This window comes from Cydia splendana, chromosome 24 (assembly GCF_910591565.1).
Source record: "Cydia splendana chromosome 24, ilCydSple1.2, whole genome shotgun sequence".
Classification (NCBI taxonomy): Eukaryota; Metazoa; Arthropoda; class Insecta; order Lepidoptera; family Tortricidae; genus Cydia; species Cydia splendana.
This window is the reverse complement of record NC_085983.1, coordinates 2,016,180-2,033,632: the sequence shown is the minus strand read 5'-3', so window position 1 is coordinate 2,033,632 and position 17,453 is coordinate 2,016,180. Positions and strand designations below refer to the sequence as shown.

Sequence of the window (17,453 nt, the reverse complement as noted above, 5' to 3'; positions counted from 1 at the left end):
CACGATGATTTCCTTCACAGAAAAGCGACTGGTAAATATCAAATGATATTTCGTATACAAGTTGCGAAAAACTCATTGGTACGAGCCGGGGTTTGAACCTGCGACCCTTGACCTTTTGAACGCCAAACGGCGCATCCATTTGCCGTGCCACTGACGCCACAGGGGTAAAATGTAGTTTTGTGAATAAATAATGCCAACCTAAAAGTGGGGTGTTTTTCAGTATATATTCATCAAAAAAAGATCGACGTCAAATGCCGTCTTTGGCGTCGTTGTAACGATTTTGAGTTGAAGTAAATTGCCGTCTGTGGCGTTCAAAAGGTTAAATGTCTTGTTTTTACAGAGCTTCGCGAACCTCAAAACACACCAGCTGCGTCACACGGGGGAGCGGCCCTTCCCCTGTCCCCAGTGCCCTAAGAGCTTCCTCACGGCCGCACAAGCTAAGGTAACATTAATCATTACCACAAACAAAGAGAATAGAGTGTATAGAGGCGGATTGACAAAGTAAATTATGTAGCCACTGTAAATTTACTGCCATCTTTCGACAGAAGATTAACACTGTTAGAACGCCATTTGACTTTGATTCTTTATGATTATTAATATTAACGCCTTCTACTCGACACTAGGCCAAAGGTATGGTGCAATGTTTTCGAGCGATGGCGCCATAACCTTCAGCCTACTCTCGAGTAGATGGCGTTAATATTAATATTTAACAAGTTAACACATATCAGTGAAAGAATAATGATCGAAGTCAAATGGCGTTCTAATAGTTTTATCCTCTGTCGAAAGATGGCAGTAAGTGTAATGTAGCTACATAATTTACCATGACAGTAACTCTCTATTTCAAATTATCTTTGCCACAGAATAAATAATAGTACTACCGTAGAGTAAGGATACTTCCTACAAAACCGAAGTTTGACAGCGATTCAGGGACGAATCATGCTATCCCTTTCTAATGTATGGCATTATCCCTTTCGGCTATTTAGGGTTGTCAAAATTCAAGTCATTATCTGTGGTCGTGCACGCAAAGGGACGGCAAGTTGTGTCAACCCTAATAATTGCTCGGAGTAATGCTGAGACGAACGGAGCCGAGTTTGCCCGAATGGAGGAGTGTCGATCAAAAATCTCCAACCAAAATTTTCACCTTTTTACGTTTTTCTTGTAAAATGAGTATGAAACTGAAAAAAAAATAGTATCAGCAATGAATTCTACGTCTTCGGTTTATACGAAATTGATACCAAACTTGCCTTAGCAGCTACCAGGACGAGAATATTTTTTTTTAAAGACAGCTGGCGGCCATCTTTTTACCCCGCCCGACTAGACTAGACGCACACTTCTTATTGCCTCCCGGACTAGAAATGCTTAGAATTTATTTATTTTTATTTACTTATTCTCTCCGGGAACTAGGCGTGATTATATGTATGTATGTATAGTTTAAGCTTAAACTGATTTAAGGGTAATATTTATTTATTTAACTAACCGGTTCCATTCCAGGGCCACAAGGAGCGGGTGCACGCGGGGATAAAGAAGTACCAGTGCACGCAGTGCCCCAAGACGTTCCTGGACAAGAGCTCCGTGTACAAACACAAAGTGGTGAGTGAGGACATCCGGCGTGCGAGCGGGACATGATGCACGTGTGTAACTGTCCCGCTCTATAAAGAAGTACCAGTGCACGCAGTGCCCCAAGGCGTTCCTGGACAAGAGCTCCGTGTACAAACACAAAGTGGTGAGTGACGACATCCGGCGTGCGAGCGGGACAGGATGCACGTGTGTAACTGTCCCGCTCGATAAAGAAGTACCAGTGCACGCAGTGCCCCAAGACGTTCCTGGACAAGAGCTCCGTGTACAAACACAAAGTGGTGAGTGACGACATCCGGCGTGCGAGCGGGACAGGATGCACGTGTGTAACTGTCCCGCTCGATAAAGAAGTACCAGTGCACGCAGTGCCCCAAGACGTTCCTGGACAAGAGCTCCGTGTACAAACACAAAGTGGTGAGTGAGGACATCCGGCGTGCGAGCGGGACATGATGCACGTGTGTAACTGTCCCGCTCTATAAAGAAGTACCAGTGCACGCAGTGCCCCAAGGCGTTCCTGGACAAGAGCTCCGTGTACAAACACAAAGTGGTGAGTGACGACATCCGGCGTGCGAGCGGGACAGGATGCACGTGTGTAACTGTCCCGCTCGATAAAGAAGTACCAGTGCACGCAGTGCCCCAAGACGTTCCTGGACAAGAGCTCCGTGTACAAACACAAAGTGGTGAGTGACGACATCCGGCGTGCGAGCGGGACAGGATGCACGTGTGTAACTGTCCCGCTCGATAAAGAAGTACCAGTGCACGCAGTGCCCCAAGACGTTCCTGGACAAGAGCTCCGTGTACAAACACAAAGTGGTGAGTGACGACATCCGGCGTGCGAGCGGGACAGGATGCACGTGTGTAACTGTCCCGCTCTATAAAGAAGTACCAGTGCACGCAGTGCCCCAAGACGTTCCTGGACAAGAGCTCCGTGTACAAACACAAAGTGGTGAGTGACGACATCCGGCGTGCGAGCGGGACAGGATGCACGTGTGTAACTGTCCCGCTCTATAAAGAAGTACCAGTGCACGCAGTGCCCCAAGACGTTCCTGGACAAGAGCTCCGTGTACAAACAGAAAGTGGTGAGTGACGTCATGCGGCGTGCGAGCGGAACAGGATGCACGTGTGTAACTGTCCCGCTCTATAAAGAAGTACCAGTGCACGCAGTGCCCCAAGACGTTCCTGGACAACAGCTCCGTGTACAAACACAAAGTGGTGAGTGACATCATGCGGCGTGCGAGCGGGACAGGATGCACGTGTGTAACTGTCCCGCTCTATAAAGAAGTACCAGTGCACGCAGTGCCCCAAGACGTTCCTGGACAAGAGCTCCGTGTACACACACAAAGTGGTGAGTGACGTCATGCGGCGTGCGAGCGGGACAGGATGCACGTGTGTAACTGTCCCGCTCTATAAAGAAGTACCAGTGCACGCAGTGCCCCAAGACATTCCTGGACAAGAGCTCCGTGTACAAACACAAAGTGGTGAGTGACGACATCCGGCGTGCGAGCGGGACAGGATGCACGTGTGTAACTGTCCCGCTCGATAAAGAAGTACCAGTGCACGCAGTGCCCCAAGACATTCCTGGACAAGAGCTCCGTGTACAAACACAAAGTGGTAAGGTCTTAATTAGAGATGCACAGAATATTCGGTTACTATCCGGTATCCGGCCTTACCATCAGCAGCCACCAGCCGGATACCGGATAGTAACTTTGCTTGATATCGGAGTAAATAAATTGCATTTAAGAAACAGTCACGGTCATAATCGCACTCGTTTATTATTTTGAAACAATTTAAATTTTCCATTAACTTGCACGCGCACTCATTTCAAACCTAGAAATGAGTCCGTCCGTGTGAAGCTGATCTCTGATTTTCACAGCCATACCCTAATAAATTCTTGTTTTTCGTAGGTACACACGGGTGAGAAACCCTACGAGTGCCAAATCTGCAACAAAACCTTCACCCAATCCGGTTCTTTGTCTACACACATCAAGTACGTGCACATGAAGGTCAAGCCACCGCCGAGGCGCCGGCGCGGGCTCGCTGCCAGCGGAGTATAGATACATACAGGGTGCGTAGCCAACATGCTAATCGTTTACGCTCCGTAGTTATTGTTGATCAAACTTAACCGACATGATTTGGACTTTGAAGTATAAATATCATAGCTTCAAAGGTAAATTTTTGAATACGAGGGAGAGAAGGGTATGAAATTGAAATAAAACTCGCGGTTTATGTGATTTTAATTAATTCAAACATTTAAAATTCGTTTATTTGCCGGTATGTACTCGTTTATGAACGCTCCATTAATCTAATCCCTCAAACGTTTTCTTACATATTTCATGTTGGTAAAGGAACATTGTCCCAACAGTTACCTAACATGGGCGTGCAATGTTTACTTACATTCTACTTAACACTTTCAGTGCCAAGCGCCCCATTCCATGAAGCTTGGCAGTGAATGTGTTAATACCTATATCAACTATGTAACGGTTTGCTATTAAACCTCGTTTGCGCTAAGCGTTTTGTGCTGGCGGATTTTCAAATAGTTTTCAGAATTCTGTCACTTGAAGAAAATTAATGACATCGTCGACAATTTTATGCAAAGAAGATACTAAAAATCTCTAGATTAATATAATTTATCTAACTTGATATTATTTAGATCGTGCCCTATTAGTATTACGCTGTGTACATTTCCCCGGATCGGGTAAGTGTTGCGAATATTTAATTTAAGTTTCCAATGGGAATAATTTTACGTTGTATTCTTTTATGCTGTTAACTAATCTGTTCTTTTCTGACTGCTTCATCCGTGAACACTAAAATAATGCTGAAAGGTTAACTTTCCTGGTATTTCTTTCCTTGTGGGCCGGATGTAGCAGTCACTGTTGTGTACATATTCTAATATGACCAATAATACTAGGGATCAAGTCTGGGGTTGAAATTACCTGCATCCTGCCTGAAACCCTCTATCCTGCACTACCCCGGGTTGCGCTATGCGCAATTGCGCAAGCTCTGTATCCCGGAAGGTTTCCGTTCCGAGCTGAGGATCCAGAATCACAGCGGGGAGCCATCCTGGTCTACTCTGGACCAACTGAGACTTCGGCGCTGTACCGCAGAGCCATCTACGACTGCGACGCCCGCGATGTAGAGCCTCAGGAAAGTGCCTCCTTTTAAGGACTTGTTTCTATATTTCTATCTCTGTGTCAGCTCAGTTTTACGGACTCACGACCCTAGCTAACTTCCTGTAATTATAAATAATATTAAATACCTTTTCTAAATTAAACTTTCATTTCTAACCTATCTATCTCTACCTACATGTGACCCTAAACGTCACATTGGCGCCCAACGTGGGGCCCGAGGTGTCGCTCTAATACACATTCTCTAAAAAAATGTAAGCAACCACATTTTCCTATTTGTTTTAAATGTGGGAAAAAAGATACTCGCTACCCAGAATGTACAACTTGTAATCCTAAAGTTCCAAAAAACTAAGTTTGGTGGATTGCAGTGCACATGAAGTCGACAGTAAATCTAGAAAAAACTTTAATGATGCAGATTGGAAATCTGGGCTTAACTTTATTTCGAAATTTTTTTCTTGCTATTCTGTCACTTCAATCCACGCTTCTCAAACTAAATCTGAAAATATTCATAGTAGACCTTATGTTTCTGTCCAAATCAACGGACATATTGTTAACGCTTTGTTAGATACTGGTAGCGGCTATTCAATTTTAGGTAAAAACTATCATAAAGTTTTCTTGGATGCTGGTTTTGTGCTAAATAGTTCTGAAACTCTGGATTTATTTGGTGCTGGTAGGCATGCGCTAAATAATATAGGTATGATGAATTTGCTTGTCACGTTCTTAGGTCAATCTCATGTCTTAAAACTGTACGTTGTTCCTGAAATTCAGAATTCTTTAATACTAGGCATGGATTTTTGGAGAGTTTTTAACTTATTTCCTAAAAATCTAGACTCTGTAATTTTATCTGAAGATGTTGACTCATTAGAAACACTAACTATTGATCAACCTACTCACTTACGTGATTATGATCATCTCTCTGATGAACAAAAAGTTACGGCTGATCATATAACTACACAGTTCCGTGAGATTTCTTACGAGGAACGTGGTTTAGGCCGGACTTCTCTAATTACACATAGTATAGACACAGGGGATGCTCCTATTCGTCAGCGATACTATAGAATGTCTCCCGAGAAACAGAAAATACTTGTTACTCAACTTGACGAAATGCTAGAGGAAAACGTAGTAGAACCTTGTGAAAGTCCTTGGTCGTCTCCTGTTTTGCTAACGCCTAAAAAGAACGGCGAAATGAGGTTTTGTTTAGATAGTCGTAAGTTAAACTCTGTTACTGTTAAAGACGCTTACAGCCTTCCTTATATTTCGGAGATTATAGACAATTTGCGTGACGCGAAATATCTTTCTAGCCTCGATTTATCAAAAAGCTTTTGGCAAATTGCTATTAAGGAAGAAGATCGTTGTAAAACCGCCTTTTATATACCTTCTCGTGGAACTTTCCAGTTTATTTCTATGCCTTTTGGGCTTACTAACGCTCCGGCAACTCAACAAAGATTGGTTGATATGTTATTTTATGGTCCAGAATTCGAACATAAAGTTTTTGTTTACATTGATGACATAATCATAGTTTCGCCAACCTTTGAGCAACATATCTCTTTACTAGTTCGTGTCCTAGAAAAGCTTAAAATGGCAAATCTAACTATTAACTATAAAAAATGCCAATTTTTTAGGAATAAACTGAAATATTTAGGTTACGTGGTTGACTGTAATGGACTTCAGCCAGATCCTGAAAAAGTTGAGGCAATTATTAACTATCCTACGCCTACCAATCGGAAAGAGGTTCGTCGATTCATTGGAACTGCATCGTGGTATCGTCGTTTTATTCCAAATTTTAGCTCTATAGCTTCGCCTCTTAATAAATTAACCTCTCAAGCTAAAAACACACCTCCATTCAAATGGTCTACCGATGCTGAAAATGCCTTTCGCATGTTAAAAGAAGCTTTAGTGTCTTCTCCCGTGTTATCGTGTCCTGACTATTCTCAATCTTTCCAAGTACACACGGATGCGAGTGATTACGGAGTTGGTGCCGTTCTGACTCAGGTCATCAATAATGAGGAGAAAGTGATAGCTTACATGAGTAAGTCTCTTTCTAGCAAGGAGCGTAACTACAGTGCTACTGAGAGAGAGAGGCTCTCGCAGTTCTCACAGCTATTGAACATTGGAGGTGTTACTTAGAAAACGGTAAGAAGTTCGTTGTATATACCGATCATTCATCTCTTAAGTGGTTTTTAAATTTGAATAATCCCACTGGTCGTTTAGCTCGTTGGGGAGTTCGTATGTCGTCGTTCAATTTCGAGATTAGGCATCGTCGCGGCTCAGAAAACGTAGTTCCTGACAGTCTTTCTCGCTCTGTCCCTATTGCTGCTATTAATCAAACTCCAACGAACAGTGCTATGCTTTACACTACAAATGACCCATGGTACCTAAACGTTTACACTGGTTGTCAAAATACTCCCACCTCAGTTCTAAACTACAGAGTGGCCGATGGTAAATTGTTCAGGTACAAAAAGAGTCTAAATCCTTTAACTAGAGAGTTTGAGTGGAAAGAAGTCATTCCTCTTGAGTTCAGATCTGCGATTATTGATAAAAATCACTCTGAACCTACTGCCGGTCATTTTGGCATTTATAAAACTCACAAACGTCTATCTTTAAATTACTTTTGGCCAGACATGCATCGTGATGTGTCTGAATTTGTTTCAAATTGCGATACGTGTTGTTCTCAAAAACATGCTACACATGCTACTCTTGGCTTTATGGGTCGTCCTAAAGATTGCTCACGTCCATTTCAAATGTTGAGTATGGATCTAATTGGTCCTCTACCGCCTTCGAGAAATCAGAACACTTTTATATTTGTAGTTACCTGCTGTTTCTCGAAATATTGTCTATTATTCCCTATTCGTCGTGCTACCTCCGAGATAATAGCTAAGTTACTCGAGGAGAAGGTTTTTCTTGTTCATGGTATACCCAGTACGGTTCTTATGGACAATGGAAAGCAGTTCACTAGTAATATTTTAAAGAAGCTGTTTAGGGATTATGATGTTCCTAATGTCAGATTCACACCTAAATATACGCCGCAAGTAAATACTGTTGAACGTTATAACAAAGTTGTGATGACGGCTGTGTCATCATATATTGAAAATGATCACAGATTATGGGACTGTCACCTACCTAAAATTCAATTTGCCATGAATACATCAGTTAACGTGGTAACTAAATACAGTCCTGCATTTTTAGTCTATGGACGGGAATTAGTAACTTCTGGCTTACATTATGTCAACTCAGAGCGCATTGATGACATAATTTTTACACCTAGGGATGATTATGCTGAAAATTTAGGCAATTTACGTAAAATTTTTGATAAAGTGCAGTCTTGTTTAATTAACGCTCATTCTAGAAATAGTATACACTATAACTTACGCCGGAAAGATTTTGACTTTAAAGTTGGTGATGTTATCTGGAAAAAGACTTTCTATCTGAGTGACAAAAGCAATAGATTTTCTAAGAAACTAGCACCAAAGTATGTGCCATGTAAAGTTGTTACTAAAAAATCTAATTTAGTTTATGAACTTGAAGACATGCAGGGTAATAATTTAGGTGACTGGCATGTCAAAGATTTTAAAATCACGAACTATAATAAGTCTTAAAATTAATTCCTTCCGTTGCTGCTATCTCTACGTCTATAATCTAATTCTCTAAAACTACCCTCATGGAACTCTTACTAACTAAACCGCTATCATGTTCTTTAAATTTTTTAATTATTAGGTACAAATTAATTTTTTATTAACCCCTGTCGGTTAATGAACTTCTACAAAGTTCAAAAAATTAATTTGCTTTTAACCCCTACCGGTTAATGAGCTGTTTGCCTATTATATTAGAATATAAAACTTCTACAAAGTTTTATGATAAAGAATAGTATGCGTGAATAACTTGGATACTGAGGTTTAGAGTTAGACGAATTTAACATCTATTAATAGTTATATGAGAGTATTTTATACTAGCATAAGTAAAATACTCAGTCTGTATGGACGCAAAAACACTTTTCTGTAGTGTTTGTTGCTTGTTTGTCTGCGTGTTGTATGTATGAAGAGGTATCTTGTGATTGAAGCCTGATTGTTAACTTGTTTTTCTGTTAAGTAAAATAGAGACTTAGCAGCGGATTTTCCTAGCAAAAATCCTAACCTAAAAAGGGGGGTATGTAACGGTTTGCTATTAAACCTCGTTTGCGCTAAGCGTTTTGTGCTGGCGGATTGTAAACATTTAGAAAACATTTTCAAATAGTTTTCAGAATTCTGTCACTTGAAGAAAATTAATGACATCGTCGACAATTTTATGCAAAGAAGATACTAAAAATCTCTAGATTAATATAATTTATCTAACTTGATATTATTTAGATCGTGCCCTATTAGTATTACGCTGTGTACATTTCCCCGGATCGGGTAAGTGTTGCGAATATTTAATTTAAGTTTCCAATGGGAATAATTTTACGTTGTATTCTTTTATGCTGTTAACTAATCTGTTCTTTTCTGACTGCTTCATCCGTGAACACTAAAATAATGCTGAAAGGTTAACTTTCCTGGTATTTCTTTCCTTGTGGGCCGGATGTAGCAGTCACTGTTGTGTACATATTCTAATATGACCAATAATACTAGGGATCAAGTCTGGGGTTGAAATTACCTGCATCCTGCCTGAAACCCTCTATCCTGCACTACCCCGGGTTGCGCTATGCGCAATTGCGCAAGCTCTGTATCCCGGAAGGTTTCCGTTCCGAGCTGAGGATCCAGAATCACAGCGGGGAGCCATCCTGGTCTACTCTGGACCAACTGAGACTTCGGCGCTGTACCGCAGAGCCATCTACGACTGCGACGCCCGCGATGTAGAGCCTCAGGAAAGTGCCTCCTTTTAAGGACTTGTTTCTATATTTCTATCTCTGTGTCAGCTCAGTTTTACGGACTCACGACCCTAGCTAACTTCCTGTAATTATAAATAATATTAAATACCTTTTCTAAATTAAACTTTCATTTCTAACCTATCTATCTCTACCTACATGTGACCCTAAACGTCACAACTATGCTAGCAACATGCAAATGTTTTAAACTAATTAGTGAATTGGTTAGGTACTACCTAGAACTAATAGCTAGTTAAGTTATTCTCTAAAATAATTAGTTTCGTGACTTAAAAGCTAGGTGTTGTATATTCCTTAATGTTGTAAAATGCTCGCTGTATTAGCTTGTTTAATTGTAAACAAGCTAATACAGCGAGCATTTTACAACATTAAGGAGTTGAGTATTGACTCAACTCTCTGAATTGTTATTTATACTCTTCACACTGATACAGTTATTCGCCAATGTGAACTCGTTCATGTGTTTTTAAATTACCTAATCTAGTGAATTTTTTTTCACACATTTCACACTGATATGGTTTCTCACCAGTGTGTACTAGTTTATGTAATTTTAAAGTACCCGATTGAGTTAATCTTTTTTCACATAGGTCACATTGGTATGGTTTTTCGCCTGTGTGGGATCGTTTATGTGATATAAAAGTACCCAATTGAGTGAATCTTTTTTCACACAGTTCACATTGAAATGGTTTTTCGCCAGTGTGTATTAGTTTATGAATCTTTGCAACACTAGGGTCTCTGAATTGCTTTTGACATACTTCACATTGATATGGTTTTTCGCCAGTGTGGGATCGTTTATGTAATTTTAATCCACTCCATTGGTTAAACTTTTTTTCACACGCTTCACATTGATATGGTTTTTCACCGGTATGGGATCGTTTATGTGATTTTAATTGGCTCGATTGGGCAAACTTTTTTTCACACACTTCACATTGATATGGTTTTTCGCCAGTGTGGAATCGTTTATGTAATTTTAATCCACTCGATTGGGTAAACTTGTTTTCACACACATCACATTGGTATGGTTTTTCACCAGTGTGGGATCGTTTATGTAATTTTAATTGACTCGATTGGGTGAACTTTTTTTCACACACGTCACATTGATATGGTTTTTCGCCAGTGTGGCATCGTTTATGTATTTTTACTTGACTCGATTGAGTAAACTTTTTTTGACATACTTCACACTGATATGGTTTTTCGCCGGTGTGGACTCGTGTATGAATGCTTAATTCAACTAATCGTCTAAACTTTTTTTTACATATTTCACATGGATATGATTTTTCACCACTGTGCATTAGTTTATGTTGCTTTACACCACTCAGTGGTGAATTGTGTTCAGTGGTCGTGGTCTCGCTTAGCACGTGGTGTGATGTGGCGTCGTCGCAGCGCTCGCGCCGCTCGGTGGAGACCCGCGCGAGCTGTGTTCCTCCGCGATCCAAAGCCAGCGGACACTTACCTGTGTCACCGAGTGTGACGAGTGTCCCATCTGTGAAAAGTATTGCAATTACAATTTACGTTAACGTATTAGTTAGTACTGCCAACTGCCAAGGCACAAATGCCCGCAGTTCGGCGACAGCCGAAGCTAGTCGGGATCGACTTAGAGCAATGTAAGTCGCAAACTGAAATTAGGTGTAAGTAATTCAATATCTCTGCTCCTAAATGCACGACAACATCAAAACATATCACTGTGCCTAGTCAAGGTGAAAATCATTTGTTAAAAACGAAACGAAACGTAAATAACTGATATGTGGAAAAGATAATGTTTTCTGCAAACGATTGCCATCTCGGCTTGACCCAGTTGTAGCAAGTAACTTACCGCGCACCGCGAGGCCGACGTCGGGGCGGTGCGGGCGCTCCGGCCCCAGCACGAGCTCGTCCTTGACCACGTGCTCGGCGTACAGCTCGTCCAGCGCAGCCTCGCTCGATTCGGCACTGTCGTCGTACACTGGCTCATCCTTCACACGTTGCATCTCTTCTTTCACTTCCTTTTTGACAAGACCTGACAAAAAGAGTTATTTTTATCAGACTAATAATTAAACTGTAAGTATTAGGTTTGTACTAATGAGATAAGAGGTTCCTACAGTCATCAGAAATAAAACGTTGCTAAAGCATTAAAAAAAACCGGCCATGTGCGAGTCGGACTCGTGCAGGGGTTCCGTACCATTACGCAAAAAAACGGCAAAAAAATCACGTTTGTTGTATGAGAGCCCGACTTAAATATTTATTACTCGTATATTCTGTTTTTAACTAGGATTCGAACTGGTCGCCATGGTCGAAATCGGCCGGAAGGATCATCGTCATCATTTTGTTTTTAGTATTTAGGTATTGTTATAGCGACAACAGAAATACAGCATCTGTGAAATTTTCATCTGCCTAGCTATCACGATTCATGAGATACAGCCTGGTGAAAGAGATGGCTTTATGCCCTGACTCGCCACTTAGTTTTGCGGTGAGTATAAATATTATAGTTTCAAAGGCAAATTTTTGACTACGAGGGAGAGAAAGGTATGAAGTTGAAATAAAACTCACAGAATAATAATAATAAATACAACTTTATTACACAATACAATCACACTAGCTACTATGTTATCAATTATGTATGTTTACTTATTATCATACATTGTTTTATTTTTGACAGGTACATTCGTTTGTTAGTAGTACTTGAGTCTCTAAATTGCTTTTGACATACTTCACATTGATATTTTTTCGCCAGTGTGGGCCAGTTTACGTATGTGATTTTAATGGACCCGATAGCTTTTCTACATACATTGGTATGGCTTTTTGCCGTTATATACTCTTTTATCGACGCTCAATTCACCTTAACCCTCGTTTTCTTACATATTTCATTTTGATAAAAAAATTCTATCAGTACGTATTCGTTTGTATAGAATAGAAACACTTTATTTAATTACACAAACGGGTCTACCGCGATATAATTTCATTGTTTTTACCTTTAATTCCGACGTTTCAGCTGAGTTGCACCAGCTGTGGTCACGGAAAGACTGACGTCCCAACAAATGTCAACGGAGATATTAATAAAACACCACTAAACTACCCGAAATTAGTTTATAAAAATGTTCGGGGTAGACAAAGAAATTGCAGCTACCCGTTAAAGTTTAATGTTTATTGTTCATCGTTTGTGTAATTAAATATGTGTACAAAACGCGAGAGTTTAAAGTGTTATATAGAAACACTTTATTGACAAACGATGTACAGAAGATGACATTTATACGAAAACATTGTCCCAACAGTTACCCGGCATGGGAGTGCAATGTTTACTTACATTCCACTTAAGGGGCTCCCCCACGCCAATGATCTTCGATCTGAATCCCTTAATTTTCAAATGTTTTTTGTAACTTATCATATTAACAGCAACGGCTTTAAGTAATATAGTATCCCATATTTACTTCAAAGTTCGTTGTCATCGAGATATTTGGCATCAAAGTTGAACAATTTTAGGGCAAAAAACTGGTTTTCTGGCCATAACTTTTGTGTTAATTAGTTTTCACTTTACCCGAGACGTCAAAGACGGACCCAAATATGTAGATTTCATATATGTAAGATCCTTCACAGCAATCGAGTTACGCAAATCAAAAATCATAAAAAAATAAGTATGAATTTTTCTCAAAATCCGGTAGACAAGAATGGAGATGAAAAATTGAAGAACCGATAGCAGTTTGTCTTATAAATCAATCTGTACTGCAAATGTAGGAGACGCGATTCAAAACTTGTCAAAAATCGATAAAAACCACAGGTAGCCCCTTAATACCTATATTAACTATGCTAGCTACATGCAAATTATGTCTTAAACTAATTGGTTAAGTACTACCTCGAACTAATAGCTATTTAAGTTAGTATCTAAATTAACTAGTTTCGTGACTTAACACATTCGACACCGCGTACCCGACTCTCGGGCACTCGTAAACTTTACTCAGATGCCGGCATACCCGCTAGTCGGGCAAGAGCTATAAACCTACACGCGACGCCGAAGTGCCCGACAGGCGGGCAAGCATTGCATCTTCACTACCTCAGGGCTGCCACTGCCACTAACAGATAAAATTCTGATTATTATGTGGTCGAAAAGTTGGTACAGTTGATTATTATATTTTATTACTTCACTTTGTATTTTTATTTACTTTACCTAATGCGATTACAAAATAAAAATTCTTATTAGTTGGTTACGTGAAATTGCATACACGGGTATGTGTCAATAGGAGTTAGAATTAGGAGAAGAACAAAACGGGGAGCCTAAACAGATGAGACAGCAGATTTAATTTTATCCACGTACTTATACGAAAGTTAGTTGGCACAGCCCTGAGCGTCCGCCGCTTGCCCGACTAGCGGGTTCGCGGCGTGCGGCATTGAGTTGCACGTCGTTGCCCGACTAGCGAGTACTGTCGGTTTCTGGGGTATTGTTTGAAATTTTGCCTGGTTGCGAAAGTGTTAAAAGCTATGTGTTATACAATATGATCACTATCGTATTCAAAATATTCCTTAATGTTGTAAAATGCTCGCTGTATTAGCTTGATAGCAACGCTCAAGTCTCTGATTTGTTATTTATATACTTCACACTGATATAGTTATTCGCCAATGTGATGTCGTTTATGTGCTTTTAAACTACCCAATTGAGTGAATTTTTTTTCACATACTTCACATTGATATGGTTTCTCACCAGTGTGGAAACGATTGTGTAATTTTAAAGCACTTGATTGAGTGAATCTTTTTTCACACAGTCCACATTGATACGGTTTTTCGCCAGTGTGGATTCGTTTATGTTTTTTATAATGACCCAATTGAGTGAATCTTTTTTCACACAGTTCACATTGAAATGGTTTTTCGCCAGTGTGTATTAGTTTATGAATCTTTGCAACACTAGGGTCTCTGAATTGCTTTTGACATACTTCACATTGATATGGTTTTTCGCCAGTGTGGGATCGTTTATGTAATTTTAATCCACTCCATTGGTTAAACTTTTTTTCACACGCTTCACATTGATATGGTTTTTCACCGGTATGGGATCGTTTATGTGATTTTAATTGGCTCGATTGGGCAAACTTTTTTTCACACACTTCACATTGATATGGTTTTTCGCCAGTGTGGAATCGTTTATGTAATTTTAATCCACTCGATTGGGTAAACTTTTTTTCACACACATCACATTGGTATGGTTTTTCACCAGTGTGGGATCGTTTATGTAATTTTAATTGACTCGATTGGGTGAACTTTTTTTCACACACGTCACATTGATATGGTTTTTCGCCAGTGTGGCATCGTTTATGTATTTTTACTTGACTCGATTGAGTAAACTTTTTTTGACATACTTCACACTGATATGGTTTTTCGCCGGTGTGGACTCGTGTATGAATGCTTAATTCAACTAATCGTCTAAACTTTTTTTTACATATTTCACATGGATATGATTTTTCACCACTGTGCATTAGTTTATGTTGCTTTACACCACTCAGTGGTGAATTGTGTTCAGTGGTCGTGGTCTCGCTTAGCACGTGGTGTGATGTGGCGTCGTCGCAGCGCTCGCGCCGCTCGGTGGAGACCCGCGCGAGCTGTGTTCCTCCGCGATCCAAAGCCAGCGGACACTTACCTGTGTCACCGAGTGTGACGAGTGTCCCATCTGTGAAAAGTATTGCAATTACAATTTACGTTAACGTATTAGTTAGTACTGCCAACTGCCAAGGCACAAATGCCCGCAGTTCGGCGACAGCCGAAGCTAGTCGGGATCGACTTAGAGCAATGTAAGTCGCAAACTGAAATTAGGTGTAAGTAATTCAATATCTCTGCTCCTAAATGCACGACAACATCAAAACATATCACTGTGCCTAGTCAAGGTGAAAATCATTTGTTAAAAACGAAACGAAACGTAAATAACTGATATGTGGAAAAGATAATGTTTTCTGCAAACGATTGCCATCTCGGCTTGACCCAGTTGTAGCAAGTAACTTACCGCGCACCGCGAGGCCGACGTCGGGGCGGTGCGGGCGCTCCGGCCCCAGCACGAGCTCGTCCTTGACCACGTGCTCGGCGTACAGCTCGCCCAGCGCAGCCTCGCTCGTTTCGGCACTGTCGTCGTACACTGGCTCATCCTTCACACGTTGCATCTCTTCTTTCACTTCCTTTTTGACAAGACCTGACAAAAAGAGTTATTTTTATCAGACTAATAATTAAACTGTAAGTATTAGGTTTGTACTAATGAGATAGAGGTTCCTACAGTCATCAGAAATAAAACGTTGCTAAGGCATTAAAAAAAACCGGCCATGTGCGAGTCGGACTCGTGCAGGGGTTCCGTACCATTACGCAAAAAAACGGCAAAAAAATCACGTTTGTTGTATGAGAGCCCCACTTTAATATTTATTACTCGTATATTCTGTTTTTAACTAGGATTCGAACTGGTCGCCATGGTCGAAATCGGCCGGAAGGATCATCGTCATCATTTTGTTTTTAGTATTTAGGTATTGTTATAGCGACAACAGAAATACAGCATCTGTGAAAATTTCAACTGCCTAGCTATCACGATTCATGAGATACAGCCTGGTGAAAGAGATGGCTTTATGACCTGACTCGCCACTTAAGTTTTGCGGTGAGTATAAATATTATAGTTTCAAAGGCAAATTTTTGACTACGAGGGAGAGAAGGGTATGAAAATGAAATAAAAACTCACAGAATAATAATAATAAATACAACTTTATTACACAATACAATCACACTCGCTACTATGTTATCAATTATGTACGTTTGCTTATTATCATACATTGTTCAGGCATTTGTGAACCACTTGTCTCTATATAAATTCTCGGTCTTTAAGAAAAACCATTGTACTATACTTTTCTCAAAAAAATATTTCTATTGTTTTACTTTTGACAGGTACATTAGTTTGTTAGTAGTACTCGGGTCTCTGAATTGCTTTTGACATACTTCACATTGATATTTTTTCGCCAGTGTGGGCCAGTTTACTTATGTGATTTTAATGGACCCGATAAAATTAACTTTTTTACTTACGTTGGTATGGCTTTTTGCCGGTATGTACTCTTTTATCGACGTTCAATTCACCTAATCCCTCGTTTTCTTACATATTTCATGTTGGTAAAGTTTTTTTACCAGTACGTATTAGTTTATGTTTGTATACAATAGAAACACTTTATTGACAAATATGTTATTTACATACAATATATATACAGTGGTACAACTAAACGAAATTAATAACTAACTTAAATATAAAATAGGCCCCTGAGGCATTGTACCAAGGATGCTGGCGGCATTTCCCCGCTGTATCGCAATACTGATACGTTGTGCGAGGTAGCCGCCAGCTCTTCGGTCACCAGTTACGTCAACCAGACGCTTCACGATTTCTGCGAACAACTTATGCGCGCTGCGACCCCATGGACCTAGACTCCAAATGGTACAAAATGGTACTCTCTACCGAGGCTCTTATATTTGTTACGTTTTAGAATTTCGGCGCTTTCCGCCGCCCCGCCCGCTTTTACAGTAGTTTGTTGGAGGTGGGACGGTGCCAGCGTGTCTACACAGGTAGCATCCCACACCAGCATCCGTCCCAAGCTCCAAGGAACTAAAGACACCCCGTCGGGCCTCTTGCCATCATCTCTGATAATGCCAGTCGGCTCAAGAAGACCAGGGACATTGATGGTGGCAAGAGACCGACGGATTATGTCATTAAGCGACGCGTGTCTCGAAAAACGGCCTGCACTTTTTTGACAAGATAATCCGTGGTGTCCCAGTCGGTCCACGTCTGTGCCACAAGAGCATATGTGTGGCGTACACACCGAAACCCCGAGTCGCAAACCAGTCGCCAGTCTAAGGGAGGCCGGATCCAAGAAAGTACCAGTATTGGGCGAAGGATGGGCATGTAGCCAGTAACCGGCTTCCCGGGTTCC

At 40.6% G+C, this 17,453-nt stretch overlaps 3 protein-coding genes across 4 annotated transcripts in view; 1 reads left to right on the top strand and 2 right to left on the bottom strand.

Annotated features, from left to right (window-relative positions):
• The window catches only part of LOC134802352 (zinc finger protein ZFP2-like), a 52,509-nt gene that overhangs the window by 13,929 nt on the left and 21,127 nt on the right, over nucleotides 1–17,453 (top strand). Inside the window, exons 10-13 of one of the 2 annotated variants that reach the window (XM_063774972.1) lie at nucleotides 341–442; nucleotides 1,492–1,590; nucleotides 3,480–3,640; nucleotides 4,484–4,923. In XM_063774972.1, the coding sequence (XP_063631042.1) occupies nucleotides 341–442; nucleotides 1,492–1,590; nucleotides 3,480–3,629 (351 nt within the window). In that variant the 3' untranslated portion in view covers nucleotides 3,630–3,640; nucleotides 4,484–4,923. Of the gene's footprint in view, nucleotides 1–340; nucleotides 443–1,491; nucleotides 1,591–3,479; nucleotides 3,641–4,483; nucleotides 4,924–17,453 lie in introns of those variants that run through there. The other variant, XM_063774973.1, reaches the window with a different exon arrangement.
• On the bottom strand, nucleotides 9,616–12,811 carry LOC134802085 (zinc finger protein 239-like). Its single transcript, XM_063774678.1, has 4 exons — nucleotides 12,805–12,811; nucleotides 11,366–11,548; nucleotides 10,112–11,035; nucleotides 9,616–9,623 (listed from the first exon to the last, which is right to left on the bottom strand). Exons 1-4 carry the CDS (start codon nucleotides 12,809–12,811, stop codon nucleotides 9,616–9,618), a joined length of 1,122 nt encoding a protein of 373 aa, XP_063630748.1.
• LOC134802084 (zinc finger protein 726-like) lies at nucleotides 14,011–17,108 on the bottom strand. Its single transcript, XM_063774677.1, has 3 exons — nucleotides 17,003–17,108; nucleotides 15,509–15,691; nucleotides 14,011–15,178 (listed from the first exon to the last, which is right to left on the bottom strand). The coding sequence occupies exons 1-3, from the start codon at nucleotides 17,106–17,108 to the stop codon at nucleotides 14,130–14,132; spliced, it is 1,338 nt and encodes a 445-aa protein (XP_063630747.1). The 3' UTR covers nucleotides 14,011–14,129.

Coding starts and splice junctions, on each gene's coding strand:
- LOC134802084 (XM_063774677.1), bottom strand. CDS start 17,108: ATGCTGGTGTGGGATGCTACCTGTGTAGACACGCTGGCACCGTCCCAC. Junction 15,692..17,002: donor AAGCGCCGAAATTCTAAAAC/GTAACAAATATA, acceptor TCTTTTTGTCAG/GTCTTGTCAAAAAGGAAGTG. Junction 15,179..15,508: donor CGTCGGCCTCGCGGTGCGCG/GTAAGTTACTTG, acceptor TACTTTTCACAG/ATGGGACACTCGTCACACTC.
- LOC134802085 (XM_063774678.1), bottom strand. Junction 11,036..11,365: donor CGTCGGCCTCGCGGTGCGCG/GTAAGTTACTTG, acceptor TACTTTTCACAG/ATGGGACACTCGTCACACTC.